Source organism: Strix aluco, chromosome 9 (genome assembly GCF_031877795.1).
Source record: "Strix aluco isolate bStrAlu1 chromosome 9, bStrAlu1.hap1, whole genome shotgun sequence".
In the NCBI taxonomy this organism is placed as follows: domain Eukaryota; kingdom Metazoa; phylum Chordata; class Aves; order Strigiformes; family Strigidae; genus Strix; species Strix aluco.
The window spans coordinates 18,427,065-18,442,796 of record NC_133939.1 but is presented as its reverse complement, the minus strand read 5'-3'; the positions used below and the strand labels follow the sequence as shown (position 1 = coordinate 18,442,796).

Sequence of the window (15,732 nt, the reverse complement as noted above, 5' to 3'; positions counted from 1 at the left end):
GGAGGAATAGAGATTCAGTTACATGAAGAACCCAAATGAGGTTCAGAGTCCTGTTTGCTGGGTGCTGAATTACACATGGAAGGCAGTCGCTGCCCCAATCAATTTGCAAACCTACATAGAAAAAGGAAAGGCAAAAGGAAGTACTATTATCCCCATTTTGCAGATGATCAATTCAGGCAGAGAGACACAAGTGACTCATCCAGGATTGCACAGGGAATGTGATGTGGGCTCTGGATCCTGAGTTCATGAGATCCTGTTGCTTTGTAGGCAAGAACTTCCTTTATCTCTAAAATGCAATGTGACACAGCTGCAATGAGAAAATTGAGTGGCAAAATAAATATTAAGGAAAATCAGAAAAAGGAACAGCTGCAGCTCTATTAAAATCTGAAGTATGTATCGATTTATAAATAGGTGTGGGGTTTTTTTTTTTAAAGTGTTGGGTTATATCAGAGAAAGGAGTATTTGTCGCTTAGAACTTGCTGCAGTTTCACGTATCTAATGCTCTAGTTTTTCTCTTACAGTGAAATTACTAGAGATTTTGAAGACAAAACTGTCATAAGGACTCTAACAGTTGCAAAAGCCACACCAGAGGACTTGAAACGGAATTACACTTGCTATGCCAGAAACGCCAAAGGCGAGGACCATAGCCAGGCCATAGTGCGCATGAAAGGTAAAATACTTTCAGAGCGTGAGTGTGAAATGAGGCATGCACAGAGAGGACTGTCGGTCCTGCCTTGAACCTTGCCGGGCAAGACAGTAGGGGAACAAATACTTCTGTTGCTCATCACTTAATGAAACTTGTTAAATTCCTTCCACTTTCTTTTTTGTAATTCAGTTTCTAATAAAACTCATTAAATCTTGGAATTTGGTGACGTTTCCACTCACTGCTGTTCTTGTATTGTGCAGTTTACTAGTGTGCATGTCAGCTGCCACCTGAATCACCATGAAAACAGAGTTGCCCAAGGATAGTTAGAAATTATTTTCTATCCTTAATACAAAGAAGCAGCGGTGGTGTGACAGACACTGTATGAGTTGGAGGGGAGCCTGTGATGTTCTGGCTTGATGTTGACAGGTTGTCCTGTTTGTTTGCAAGCATTTCAGTTTTTCTGTAGAGAACGCTGATTCTTCTTTCCTGGTAGAAAACAATCAGGCCATGGCTGGTTATATTCTTTCTGTCAGTCTGGGACAAGCCACAAGAACTATGTGTTTGATGGGAAGGGAAAATGGTCGCCATTGTCTTTATTTTGCTGCAGGTGAGCTTTGGCTGGCTCTCCTAGAAGTGAGTGATGTTGTGTTGCCCCGGGAGTTTGCATATACTACTGAGAAGGTCACATTCATGATCTGGCTTTGGACTGTGCAGGTGGTTTCCATCAACAGGTCATTCTACCACCTGACTGCTCCCAGGGTCTCGCTCAGAGACAGAAGTCCAGCCTGTGCTTTGACTTGCTCTGCCAGCCCAGTCAGACCTAGTGACCCAGCATGGGGACTCCAGGGTGGCCAGCCATCATGTGTCCTGCCAGGAAAGCCTTGGCTTAGCCACCTTCCTCTGAAGAGCAAACTTGGCTCTTGGCTGTTTGGCTGCATGTTACACAAGCTTGTTCCTGCTTAGCTGAAGGCCCAACCTGTTCTGTAAACCAGACCCCCTATTTCTTTTCGAACCCAGTTGTAGCACCGAAGTACACCGTGGAGCTGGCCTGTGGATTGGGGGCAACCATCCTGCTCGTTGTGGTGCTGATAGTCATCTATCACGTTTATTGGCTTGAAATGGTCCTCTTCTATCGGGCTCATTTTGGAACAGATGAAACCATTCTAGGTAAGGTGTTAAAGGGCTTACATTTATTTTATCCTGCTACAGGCCAGACCCTTTTTTTTTTCATATAAGTTATTTTTAACACTCTTCACAGCATAATAATATTTTGACCTTCCGTTTCTATACCTGCATTCAGTTGTGTGAGTCATTTTAGAGCAAGTGGAGTCAGGCTTGGGTCAGGGGAAAGGAGAGAGAAATCCTCTGTATTCTCTGCAGAGGTGAAGCATGGACGTGTCAGGCTCCCTGGGGTACTGCCCTGCTGATGGCTAGCTGTTTCATCTGATCTAGATGGTCAAGATAAGTCATCAAGTTTCAGTAAGTCCCTGGTTTCTCTGGTGACTCTATGTAAAGATTCACAAATCCAGGGTGATTTACTTTAAAAATGTGGAAAGCATCCAAAGGAATGGATCTGGAAATCCCCCTTATGTCCTCAGTTCTTCCACAGCTTCCTTGTGTTACTGGGAGTTCATCTCTTGGGACTCTGAGCTGAGATTTCTTCCTCTGTGGGATGAGGAGGTGTTTGAACCCTCACAGCTTGTGGTGTGAACCTGCCAAGGGGGTGCAGTGGTTCTCGGAGGGTGTAGGCAGGGTGCAAGTCTCTGTCTGGTGGAACTGCTCATGTGGATAGACAGCAATGAGAGGAAGCAATGTCAGAGATGTCAAAAGACAAAAGGACCCTGGACAGAACAGGTTGGTCATCTTGCTGTGATCTTGTGCCTTCAGCGACCCAGCAGTGTCTGAGTACCTGCACGTTCAGTCTGGGTAGTCAAAGAGGCTATGTAACTATGGGAATCAATGTGTCTTAACCTGTGCTGTCTGGGCTCAGAGCGAGCCTTCATACCTGCTTTTCCTGTGAAGCAAGTCAAAGGTTCAGCATGTGCGGTATCACAAGTGTCTCTTCTGCCGTTTGTGTTTCTCTGCACTCCCCGTGCTCAGATGGGAAGGAGTACGATGTGTACGTGTCCTACGCACGCAACGCGGAGGAGGAGGAATTTGTGCTGCTGACGCTGCGGGGAGTCTTGGAGAATGAGTTTGGGTACAAGCTGTGTATCTTCGACAGAGACAGCCTCCCTGGGGGAAGTGAGTATTTACAGGGGGCTGTGCTCCATGCGCATCCTCTCTTTATTGTTCTTTGAGGTACTGATAATTGATAGGAACTGCCCTATCCAGATTAACTTTATCCTTTGGTTTTTTCCCCATCTCCATTAATGATCTCTTGTTGGTATCTTCTAATGTTTTTGCTTCGTGTGACAATGTCGCAGATGCTCCAGGCTACCAAAAAGGCTGTGGTGGGCAAGTGGTTGTTGTTGGTCATTTCAGTTGCTCTCCTCAGGAGTGATGTGCAGGAGAGATTGATCTATCAACATGAGGGAACTGGACCACTGACCTTCATGCAAACCCTCTGAGCTGCCTTAAAAAGGGATAAAGTCAAGGCTAGAAAGAAGAGAGGCAGGGAGAGTGTGATACTGGACCAGACTGGTAGTTCACAGAGGGTAATGGTGAGTGCCTGTAAAAACCCGGGAGGGTCTGCTTCAGGGAGGTGTGGAGAGCACCGTGCCAACATCAGTGAGAAGGTAACGTGCCCTCCCAGAAGGCCTCCCACACACCCTCATTAATTAGAGCCTGTGTCTAACATGGCATACAATTAAGTTGATACGATTAAGAGTACTTTGTTGCAGGTAGTGAGATACATCTCCTCACTAAGATGTAGATTTTTTTTTCACTGTTTTAAGTTAAATTATACAAGGTTCCAGACACAGCGTCTGCTGGAGGGATGCGGGAAATCACCCAAGAATAGAAGTTTGTGAAACTCTCCGGATAGGCATACAGTCACACAGGTGCCACAGCAAGGGCACAAATCTAGCCAACACTCTCAGTTTCCAGTGTCCTGGAGCTGAATTGGCTGTGTGATCCCTGGTACCTGCTAAAAGTTCAAAGCCTGAACTTTTGTCAGTGCAGACTGCCCCACTTTGAAGTCATAGACTTTGGGTCAGGACCCCACTGATAACAGAACCTGTGCTGATAAAGTCCATTGGGGTCCCTTTTGGGTAGGACAGGAGGGACTTCTGGAGTCCCAGCCCAGCTGCATGACAGAGGGAGCAGAATCAATCTGGATCTGTTATTTTTATCTCCTAAATTGCTGCCAAGACACAGCACCTCTGAGTTTGAGGGCAAATAAATGTGTGTGCCTCAGGGACAGGGAGAGCGCTGCGATCTTGGTGCTTTCCTTCTAGAGAGGGCCTGGATGACATGGCAGGGCACCCTCCAGGCTCTATTTGCTTGATGCCAGTGCCAGGCTCAGAGCAGGTTTGCTCTGAGCTATTCTCACCAGTTGTTCCTCAAGACATACATCTCCCTCCTATTCCCCCTGCCGCTTCTTGCCATCCTTCCCCCTTCCCTTTGGAGGGTCTTATTTTCCTTCCAGCACAGCTCTCCTGGGGTCCCTGCCCTTCACCCTCACCCCCGGAGTACTCCCATCCCTGCTCTTCATGGCAGTCATTGCCAGCCTCAATCCAGTGCCAGCCCTCCAGAGCACTGCTGGGGTGGCTTGTCATTGCACTGCCACTTGCAACACTGCTGGGGCTTCACCATTGCTTCTTAGCCAGGATTTGACTAATGTCCTTCTTGGGTGGAAGCATGGTGGGCCAATAAATAGCTTTTTGGCAGCTGGTGTCATGCCTCCAGAGTGTGCATCTGTGTCACAGGTAGAGAGTTATGTTGTCTTTGATGAAGAAACAGTGGGAGATGGATTATTCTGCAAGTTTGCAGACAGGAACTAGTCAAACGTGCTTGACAGCTAAATGAAGTTGCCTGTCAGCGTTATTTTATTCTCCATTGTATTTTCTGACCAGTCAAGAGACTTGTCAATGAAGTGTAGGAGATTCTGCAGCAGAGAGTGCAAGCACCGAGATTCGCACTTACAAGGAATTTTCACATTAATTACAGAAAGGTGTCTAATGACAGTCTACCTGCAGATGTTAGAAAATCAAAGAGGATCCACAGTCACCGTGACATGTCTCCAGCTCGAAGGGTGTCACTTTTGGGACATTTCATTAAAAGTCCTCAGAGCAGTTTACTTGTCACTTCTAGAAACACTCAAAATCTGCTTTCATCGATGACAGCAACAGGAACAGCTGGATGAGTAGCAGGAGTTAGTATGGTAGTATTTCCAAAGCAAATTAACCAGTGAGGACAGTCAGGAAGGGTGTAGATCCTTATTGTGTCTTTGGTGTGGGGAAACTGAGGCAAGAGGAGTGAAGGATTACCCAGAGTCATTATGGACGTCTGCCAGAGGAGGATATAAGCGTAGGCATTCAGGCTTCCAGACACCTCTTCAGGCTGAGTCTTTTCCTTGAGGTCATGTGTTGTCCAGCTGGCAACTTTCCTGCTTTGCTCCAGAGAGCCTCTTTTTCCACTCTCACTAGAAGGAAGCTAAATCTGAGCCTACCAGAGCAGCCCTCTTGGCCACATGGCATCCTCATAGCATCAGATGGTGTCACTGCCATGTAGTACTGTGCCTTTTAGATGTAGCTACCTCAGGCATCTCCGTGTAGCATGGGTAGGAGGAAACACATCTGTAGACAGCCTGGGGCTGGGAGTAGATGTCACTGTATGGGGCAATGGGTACCAGCCATGGTGTAGGAGGCTCTACCTGGAATCACTTGTAGGGTTGGGAAGCACCAGTATAGTCTCTGGAGAGGGCCTCTAAGGGATTTTATTGTCGCCTTCAAGAGACACCAGGTGTCACACTAGCAGCTTAGCAGCATGTTCTCGGCCATCACTAACCACCTCAATGTTTCTTTCTCCCAGTTGTCACAGACGAAACCCTGAGCTTCATCCAGAAAAGCCGACGTCTGCTTGTTGTCCTAAGCCCCAACTACGTCTTGCAGGGGACGCAGGCCCTGCTGGAGCTCAAGGCTGGTCTAGAGAATATGGCCTCCAAGGGCAACATCAAAGTCATTCTAGTGCAGTACAAAGCCATCAAGAAGAGCAAAGTGAAGGAGCTGAAGCAGGCCAAGGCGGCCTTGACTGTCATTAAATGGAAAGGCGAGAAATCCAAGTTCCCAAAGGGCAGGTTCTGGAAGCAGCTGCAGGTGGAAATGCCAGTGAAAAAAATTAGCAGGAGTTTGAGCCTTGATGGGCTCATACGTATCCCTGAAAAATGTTTGACGCCATCAGAAAAGAAAACAAACCAAACCCCCAAACTCCACAAGTTAGGCCAGGGAGTGGGAAGGAAGTCAGGTTTTTTGCCATGAAGAACTGTCCTCTGAGCATTTCAGAGGGCAGTCGGGCCTCCCTGCAGCTTTTCTGTTGCCCTGGCAGTAGAGAGACCAAAGATGCATACACTTCCTCTCTGAAAATGCATGTCCTTGTCACCAACCACACAAACCCTGGGCTCAGGGGCTAAATGTGGGCTATCCAGGTGGGATGCAGCCAGCACCTTGTGGCTCATTTCTTCTCATAAGTGGCTTCACTCCTTCCTGGTCATTGGTCCTTGTTGCAGAGGCTGGGGAACAGTTTGAAAGGTGGCTCCAGTATAGAGCCTTTTGTACATGTCCCAGCTATATAGTCCTGATCACTGTGGGATCAGAGATTTGTGTTTCAGTGGGGGGAGTGTAGACTCTTGAGGCTCCTCATCTTTGCTCCCCACATTTCTGTAGGAGCAGGTTCATTCAGATAGTTTGGCAATGTGAAATGGCTGTTACTGAAGCATTTAAAAAAAAAAAAGCAAAAAAAAAAAGCAAGCTCTGCTAGGTGATATCTGTATTGTAGCATTTCTACTAATAAGTGGTCAGTCTCTGGGACTCTGCAGTCTCCCAAGTATCCCAGATCCTTCAGGGATGTAATGCTCGTAATCCAGGGGAAATCTCTCATTAATACAGGCCATGGAGCATGTCTGAGAGATGCTTCTTTGTAGAGTAAACTCAGGGACTTCACAAGCACTGCAAGGATCCCCCATTTACTACTGAACCCACCTACTGTCTCTGCTGCTGGCTGGGGGAAAGCATCATACAAGATTCTGCCAAGGCCTCTGGGATGACACTGAATATGTGTCCAACTCCCCACGAGATCCTACAAACTTATTTGGACTTATTAAAATCTATTAACTCTGTCCAGCTGGGTAAGACTCTGAGGAATGGGTGAGAGAGTTGGGGTTGTTCAGCCTGGAGAAGGCTCTGGGGAGACCTTATTGTGGCCTTTCAGTACTTAAAGGGACCTCATAAGAAAGATGGGGACAGACTTTTAGTAGGGCCTGTTTCAATAGGACAAGGGTAATGGTTTCTAACTAAAAGAGGGTAGATTCAGACTAGATTCAAGGAAGAAACTTTTTGCCTTGAGGGTGGTGAAACACTGGAACAAGTTGCCCAGAGATGTGGTAGATGCCCCATCCTTGGAAATATTCAAGACCGGGTTGGAGATGTCCCTGCTCATTGCAGGGGAGTTGAACTAGGTGACTTTTAAAGGTCCCTTCCAACCCAAACTATTCTGATTCTATGAAGACTCAGTGTTCTCTGCCTGAGTATGGACAACATCACCATCAGGGCTCAGGTTTAAACTAGCCTTGGCTTTACAAAGCAAGTATCCACCCATTTTGTTTCCAGCCCAGAGTTGCAGAACAGAGGATGTATTTCAGCTTCTGCAACCTTTGCACAAAATGGAAATATAAAAAAGCCACTGAGTACCAGTCCCTGCTTCAATGGGAGGCAGCAGGCATAGGAGGACCTGGTGAGTTAACCCCCAGCAGACAGGCTTTTCAGACTGGCAAGGGGAGTGTCCCTTCCCTTGTAGGACAGACCAAAGCACAGCGGGACCCTAGCATTGACTCATACTGTTGTTCAAAAAGTTTTCACATAAAACTACAAGCTCTGGGGGTGTCTTCATACTCCTGTAGCTCCCAGTGCAAGAGCCTGCCCACTTAATTGTGGAATTCAGTGTTACTCACACTAGGTGCATGCTTATTTTTTTTGTTGATAATGGTTGCTCCTGAGTCACCTCTCACTCATGGTTTTGCTCTGTAGGTATCCAGTGGGTGAAGCATATCCTTTCGTAATGGCATTGAAAAAGCACTACAATGTGGAATCTATGCACTATTCATGCAACTGAGCAGGAAGGTTTGAGGGTGTCCTAGTAAACAGCCCAGCCTTAAAGGTATGGGACTGAATCCTGGCATCAGTGAAACCTCTCGCTCTTGGCATCTTATGATTAATAATGTTATTGCAGGGCAGTGGGGAGCCGCAGCTGTGCATGCTGTTGGGCAGGTACTGTACAAATGTGGAACAAATTGAGATTCTTTCTCACCTTCCTCTTCATCCTCTCTGCCCCAAGTAACCTTTGTTTTAAGCAGGTAAAATTGCAGTCAGCTTCACTGAAGGTAGTGGAACTCCTCATCTGCTCAGAGGTGCTTAAAAGCCTTGCTGTTATGAGCTTTTCTACTGTGGCTGTCTGTGGAGGGACAGAGCTGTTTCCCATGCTCCAGAAAGCTTCATTTATATGAGACACCATCCAAAACCATGCTCAGTGTTGTTTTGTCCAACTTCAACTTTCTGTTTGTGTTTTCAGCATCTCTGTAATCAGCTGCCAGATCTGCAGGCAGAGAGAAGGCCCTGGGGCCAAAGCAGAACTGTGTTAGATTCCAATTTGATTTTTAAAAAATTGACTCAAAAATAACCATAAATTAATTAACATCCCAGGCCTCACCACATCACATCTCATCTCACTTTTGGCTGACGTACCAAGAAAACTTATGCTGATATTTTAATAAGTCTGATTGTTTTAGGAAGTTAAATCCACCTCATTTATTTTGCTGATTTTATTCAAAGAATTTTCCAAATAAATAATAGACCAGGACTTTCTCTGACATACATTGCAGTGGCCCTTGGTGCCATTGCAACCCCAGAACAGGATTACTGAGAGACTCAGTAGAGCATCCATAAGGCAAAAGGTGCAATGGTCTGAAAGGGACCCGGGAGGTCCAGAGGGGAGGAATAGCGCTGGAGCAGGCTCCGCTCCCCTGGGAGATTTACCACTGGCTTTGCTGGGAGCTGTCAGGCCAGGGGTAAAGCCCAGTCCCAGCTGTAATGCAGATCCACAAAACACCTCAAATATGCCTGCCACTTCATCCTATGCCACATGTGGTTTCCATTGTGGGATTCTGTCACAGCATCTGTCTAGTTCAGTTGATTCATTTGAGTTTCTGTGCTCTAACCTAACATTTATCAATATGCAGCTCATACAAAGCTCCTCGTTGTTATTTCATGGGGAAACAGCGTGGCACAAATTGGAAAAAAAAATCTTTCCCCCCGTGCCATTTGATGTCGTACAGCTGTTCCAAAGTTTTCCCTTCTCTTTTCTGTATGTTTTTGCCTTTGTGTTATTTGGTCTGTGAAGTGTCAGTATTATTTTATTTTGCTTTTCAATAAAACATTTTCACTTTTGCATTTCAGTCCTTGTGCATTTCTCATAAGTATCATTTTCCTCCCCATTATGTCTGTAGAAGGCTGTTATAGAACAATGACTGTGTGTAGTCCAAGCATCAGGACCATTTGGGGACACCTCCTTAGAGGGGGGCATTTTCCTGGCTGTTTCATGGTGTGCCTGCAGAGATCCTGAGGCACCACCACTGCTACCAGGGCTGTGCAAGCAGAAACACAGTGACACACAGCATTCAGATGTCACCCAGCAATGGATATGCACACAGAAAGTCTCTGACCTGAAGAGTGTTTACTTGGCAATCGCAAGATAGAAAGATGGGAAGGAAACAACTTCCCTTCATTTGAGAGACCAAGCCGGAGTGTTGAATAGATCTTGTAAATCTGCCCTAATTGTAGAAATCAAACTCGCTCTTAGGCTGCTTTGCCCATCACCTTCCAGGTAGTTGGGTAGAAAATGTTCATTCGGCTTCACATTTTCTCATCCAAGCCACTTTCTTGGCTTTTTCCCTTGTTTGCATGCTAGCAGGTAAGTTGAGAGAGTACTTCTAGACCACTAACAAAATGAATACTTGTGACAATCTATGGATTTGGGGTCTATGGGCTATGGTGTTTATGATCCCCCAGCTCTTACTGGGCTGGGACAAATGTATATCTCTTACAATTCTCTGTTACATCTCTGGGATGCATTAGGGGAGATAAGTAAATCAACAAAAATATGCAGTGTCTTTGTAACCATATAGTAAAGATGGAGGTTTTAGAGTGCAAAGCAGATACCCAAGAGTATCAAATTCCCCACTCTGTTGGTACCCACCCAAAGCCCACAGCATTATTGCTGCCAGCCCCATCCTGTGCTGTTGGTGTTTCTGGGAGGAACCCTTCTGCCTGCACACTGTAAAGTGGCCACTCAGGATTTTTCATGAGCTGGGTTTACATTGTAAACTGAATATCCCAAGGTATCCCGGTCAGCTAAGTCTAAATGCATCCCATTCTCAGAAATAAAATCTATCTTTGGGAATTTGAGCATTTTTCCTAATAAAAAAATGTTGAGTGTTGCAAATTCAAAATTCATAAAAGAAAACCATCACTGTCAGCTGAATCAATATATTTCATTTCAGCAGTGTTGGATTCATTCATGTTAATTGAACCTGTGCTTTTTAAGCAGTTAGGTAGAATAGGTGACCTCTCAGGGGCTGCTCCTACCTCCATTTCACTGTGATTCCAGTTTCAAAAAGAAAGACCTTTCAAGCCAGCAAAGGAGTTTTTTTCTTTCACAATATGTTGAAGCTTGGCTGATTTCAAAATAAAGCTCAATCAGTTATAGAAAGGTTTGAATGAGGTCTAGAGTCAGTAAATTGGGAGATTGCTGCCAACTCTTTGTGCCTTTGAAATAGGGTGGTAAGAATGTTTTATGACATTAAGTGACAATTCTGACAGAACAAACTTCATCATCTACTTTTGGTTTCAATGCATCAGTGTTTTCCTGTGTGTGTTGGGGGGAAATCCCTCCAAACCTTGTATACAAGAAAAAAATTACTCCAAACAGTTTGATTTAAATTCCAGCATTATGTTAAAGAACCAAAGAGTGCCTTACTTTCTCCATTAGGATATTACTGTTCAATCATTTTTCCCATCCCATGTTCTTGGTCCCCAGATAATCTAGTGACAATGACTTTTACAGCTAGTCATATACCTTTGGGGGGAAAAAAAAAAGTATTGCTCTGTACAGTATTAAAATAAGATGCATTCAGGTGCAACACAGTGCACCTTCTGCTGTGAGGTAAGGAAAGAGACAAGTGCTGGAAGAATTAAGAGGTGTTGCCGTTGCAGGGAAGGAGCAATATTTTTATTTATATAAAACACCACTGACGGGGAGGGACAGGAGTCTCCAGACTGAGGAATCAAGGCTTTAGCAGTGTGAAAAGTGATGGAAGCAGCAGGGAGCTCTTCTCCCCAGAACAGCTCTTTGCAAGACATTCCTACAAGGCTTTTTCTCACTGAGTGTGCAAGAGCTCTTACTCCATTACTCCCTGTCCTGCTTGAACATCACCTTGTCCTCAGGTCCACTCCCCCATCTTGGGCATTAGCACTCAGTAAGTAGGTGGGGGTTTTAAAAGTTTTTACAGTTCTGTAATCAACTTGGATTAATTTGCTAAGTGCAACAGCCCTATTAATTCCCATCATTTCTGCTGGTCACCCATTAGCCATGACACCTTCAATATGCTTACTGCATCTCCAGCCACATGTAGAAGTCCAAGGACATCCCTCAGGTTTGCTGCTTTTCAACATTAGTAATAAAAGAGATGCTGCCCTTGCTTGGCACTATTCCAGCTAGCCATCTTGCTGAGCTTTACAAACTACAATTAATCCCAAGACATGCTTTGAAGGACAGTATTCTCACCCCCCATCACGGCTAGGGGAACTGACAGAGAGGTTTAAAGCTGACATTTTTGCTTTCCAAGTCTGGAGGCTTCCATTTCTAGATGAGAGAGCATGAGAGGGAGGGAGGTGGATCTTAGCCTTGGCAGTGTAAGCTGTGGCACAATTACATGATTCCTTCACTTTGTTCCCCCCATTCAAAGGGCTGCCAGACCTGTGGGCAGGTGGTTCCTGAACAAGACCTGCCCTTTATCAAATGCCTGAATTTCCCTGGGCAGCAACGATGCTGTGCAGTGCAGAAGTCATGGTACAGTCCTGGCTTATCCAGCTATCCTGGCTTCTCATTTACCACCTCAACCTTCTCAAAAACCAACTGCAAAGTGAAAATGCTGCTATTGCTCCTGCAGCCCCTGCTGGCAGGAGTGTGGGCAAGTTGAAAGTCACTGGGCTTGTGCCAGGTTTCCCTCTGTGGAAAGGGGGAATCTGTGCAGGTATGCTACCAAACAGCTTCCTTCAGCTTTTCTCTCCTTACTCCCTCCCCCCTTGTGCACCCCAATTCCTCTGCCCTTTCACTCTTAGATACCACTGAAGCTGTGTTCGACTTCATCCAGAGGAGCCGCAGGATGATTGTGGTCCTGAGTCCCGATTACTTAACGGAGAAGAGCATCAGCCTCCTGGAGTTCAAGCTGGGCATCATGTGTCAGAACGCCATCGCCACCAAGCTCATCGTGGTGGAGTACAGGCCGCTGCAGTGCACCCACCCCAGCATCCTCCAGCTGAAGGAGTCTGTCTCCTTTGTCACCTGGAAGGGGGAGAAGTCCAAGCGCTCCGGCTCCCAGTTCTGGAAGGCATTGCGGCTCGCCCTGCCACTGCGCAGCCTGAGTGCCGGTGCGGGCTGGAACGAGAGCTGCTCCTCCCAGTCAGACATCAGCCTGGACCCCATCCAGAGGAGAAGGAGCCGGTTGAAAGGGCAGCCCGACCCACGGGGGACCATGGCGGGGACTTTGGCTCCTGGAGGGATGGCCCCGGCCCCTGAGTCAAAGGCCAAACACCGAGCCAAGCACTTCTTGACATGCCAGTGTTGTGGGACCTATTGCAATGGCGGCAGCAGACTCAAGCGCAAGCATCAGGCTGTGGCTGAGCCCAGGTGGGACACTCATCTCTGCAAGCCAGGCTCGGGCAGGCCCGTGGTGCAGGGGGTTCAGGGCAGAAGTCGACCCGAGCCTCCACCGGCACAGGCTCCCGCTCTTGCCCTCTGCCATTACAGCGACCTGTCGAACAACAATGACTTCTATGTACTCTAGCCAAGAGGCTGACAGCACCACAGGTGCTGGGCCGGCAAAAGAAACTCACTGCAGCCTCAGCTAAGATATTTTTACAATATTGCAGGCTGATGCAGTGTTGTTCACCGTCAGTCCCATGCCAGCATGGCGGACTGCAGCAATATCACAGGTGCTGGTGATCTGAGCCAGGGACTTGCAGCCACACAGAGAGCAACGGCTGGGGGCTGCCTGCCCGGGTCCTTCTCCTTAATTTAAATTGCAAAGTGGAGCTGAAAATGTGTTTCTCTGGTATTGCTTTTCCCCAGTTGTGGTCATGTTTGCTGCAGGGCTGCTGCTGGGGTTGGCTGTGGGAGGGCAGGTCCCCAGCTGGGGGTCGGGAGGGAGAGGGGAAGAAGCCATGCTCCTGTCAGTAACCTCTGGAAGGGGGAAGCAAGCCTGCATTTTGCAAAGGATAAAACTTTGCTAGTGAGGGCAACAGGAGCCCCTGCCAGTGCAGGAGTGCACTGTGCCGTACGATGCATTATCCACTGTGGTTTAAAAAACTTGGTCAAAAGTTTTAAGACAAGTCCCTTCTCTCTAAATAAAACTGATTTCTTTAACCTGCTGTTGTTACAAGTGCCATGGGAACTGGTAAATGCTGGAGCCTTGTTCACCAGGAGGTGCCTGGGGAGGTGGTTTGCCCAAGCTGGCCAAGGTCCCCTCTTGTTCCCAGTGCTTCCAGTGGACTCTGTTCCTCTCCCAGCTTCACCATATGATGAATTTGTTCTGTCAGTTGTGTGGCCTGTCACACAGCAAGAAAACCATTACAAATCTAGGGAAATATGATTTTAAAAATTCTCTGAGTAGTCAGTGAGCTCAGGGAGAGGAGCAAGACCTAAAACACTCACAGAAAACCTCAGGCACTGAAGCTGAGGGGTCAAAACTCAACCACACTTTATTAATAACTGAAAGAGCCTTTGAACAGTCTCCCTGGGGCTGCTGTTTCATCAGCCGGTTGAGCTGGCTGTCAGCAGTGTTTCCCACTCTTCAACAGCAATGAAAACTTCATTTGCATCATTCTACTTGGTATAGTGACTTCTCTCCCCACCAAGGGAGGGTGCTAATCCCAGGATTCGGCTGCTCGCCTTCAGCTGATGCTCAGACACGCCAGACCAGGTAATACACTGCATTTGTTTTTTTTCTCTGAGATAAAAAAAGGGTCTCCTCCACCACGCTGGTCAGTCTAGTTGTTGCCTCCAAGGTTGGCAAGCAATTATTTTTCTTCTGCCTTGGAAACAAGAACTGAGCCCTTGGTGTACAGGGCCTGTGGCACCCAGGACAGACCCTTATCTGATGTCCTCAGGTGCAGCCAGAGTGAAACTGCTGGAGCTGTGAGAAAGGAAGGGGCCATGTCTCACCCATTTTAATAGTACTGAAGCCCAGTTATAATTCACACATTGCTTTCCTTCCCTCAGCAGCCTCTCTTCCCCACTATTGCCCTGACTTTTTTGATCCTTTCCTTCTGAGATCAAACACAGCTGATGGCTCTCCCGTTACAAGTCTCTGTGAGCTGAATCCTAACAGCCCTGCTGCAACAGACCGAGAAAATAGAAACCAAAAAACCTGATGCTGAGTCAATCCAAATAGAATAAGGGCAAAAAATGCCTACCAGCTCATAGGAATTAAAAATTTAAACTCTAAAGAACTCTCCAGGCATGGATTTCTCTGTAATTTCAAGCAGACATGATGTAAATGGCTCAGAAAAGTTTTGTCCATGTGTGGCCATTCTCAGTGATGAAAGAGGAGGAGCAGGAATGAGATATTTGTAAAGAAAGCTGATAAATTGCAGAATGCTTTGTGAGAAGTAATCAAAATACCGTTAAATGGTTCCAGTTGCTTACAACTAGATGGGGGATGGTACTGTCAATGAGTCTGTAGAGCTGAAAACACAAGTTACAAAATACAAATAATTTGCAATCAATCTACTTCCAGAGTCAGCATATTTGTTATTTGTTGGCATTTAAACAGCTTTTATTAACAGACTTTGCCCTTATTTAACTGTGGTGTTGTCTCGGTCCACTACAGCAATCCAAAGGTGTAGGAAATAACAGCTGAAGCTTCTAACAGTGTGATACAGAGTGATCAAATCCAGCCTTTTTGGGCAAACTATCATCTCTTCATGCAAGAACAAATGCTAACTGGTAAGGACCATTGCTTCTCCTGTTGCTTCAACAGAGCTAGTGCAATTTTTCTACCCCTTTTCCTACCCACCAAACAGACCCAGCGTTTTGGCTGTTCGCATAACAAATACTGAGACATAGTGGATTTCAGTGGGTGCAGAGACTTTTCCCCCCGAGGTCAAGGTCCCAGAGCCCAAAGGTACACTGTGTTGGATGGGATGTCTCAGCAAAGACACAGGGACCAAATCCGAGAACCAATTTCTATTGTATTTGTCTCACATCCTAAGCACGTTGTTTAGAAATAACCCCAAGCACCAGCATGAGGTCTTGCTTTAAGACCAGAACAAACTCTTCACAGAGCTGAATTCTGCTCTCTGAAAATCAGTTAAAATCTGTTCATGTCCCATCTGACACTGACTGGTGCAGACGGACTGTAGTCACTGCTCTCTTCTCTGGTACACATGTATTTGTCAGTTGTATAAAAAATGCAATCGTCTCCAAAGTTAATAGGCAACATAATACTATTTTACAATTTACTTCACCCCACCCAGTCCTCTCAAAAGAATTGTTCAGAGGGGAGCAGAATTAGTATATATGGAGAATTTCTACCATATCCTAATATAAAAACATTCATACAACATTGTATATCCTACCTATGGCATGCAACAGTA

At 46.3% G+C, this 15,732-nt stretch overlaps 1 protein-coding gene across 4 annotated transcripts in view; it reads left to right on the top strand.

The window, feature by feature from the left end:
* IL1RAP (interleukin 1 receptor accessory protein) overlaps positions 1 to 13,499 on the top strand; it is a 47,987-nt gene extending 34,488 nt beyond the window's left edge. For 3 of the 4 annotated variants that reach the window (XM_074833964.1, XM_074833965.1, XM_074833966.1), the window contains 4 exons: positions 522 to 670; positions 1,664 to 1,813; positions 2,747 to 2,890; positions 5,621 to 9,254. In XM_074833964.1, the coding sequence (XP_074690065.1) occupies positions 522 to 670; positions 1,664 to 1,813; positions 2,747 to 2,890; positions 5,621 to 6,066 (889 nt within the window). In that variant the 3' untranslated portion in view covers positions 6,067 to 9,254. Of the gene's footprint in view, positions 1 to 521; positions 671 to 1,663; positions 1,814 to 2,746; positions 2,891 to 5,620; positions 9,255 to 12,198 lie in introns of those variants that run through there. The other variant, XM_074833967.1, reaches the window with a different exon arrangement.
* Positions 13,500 to 15,732: the final 2,233 nt, after the last annotated feature.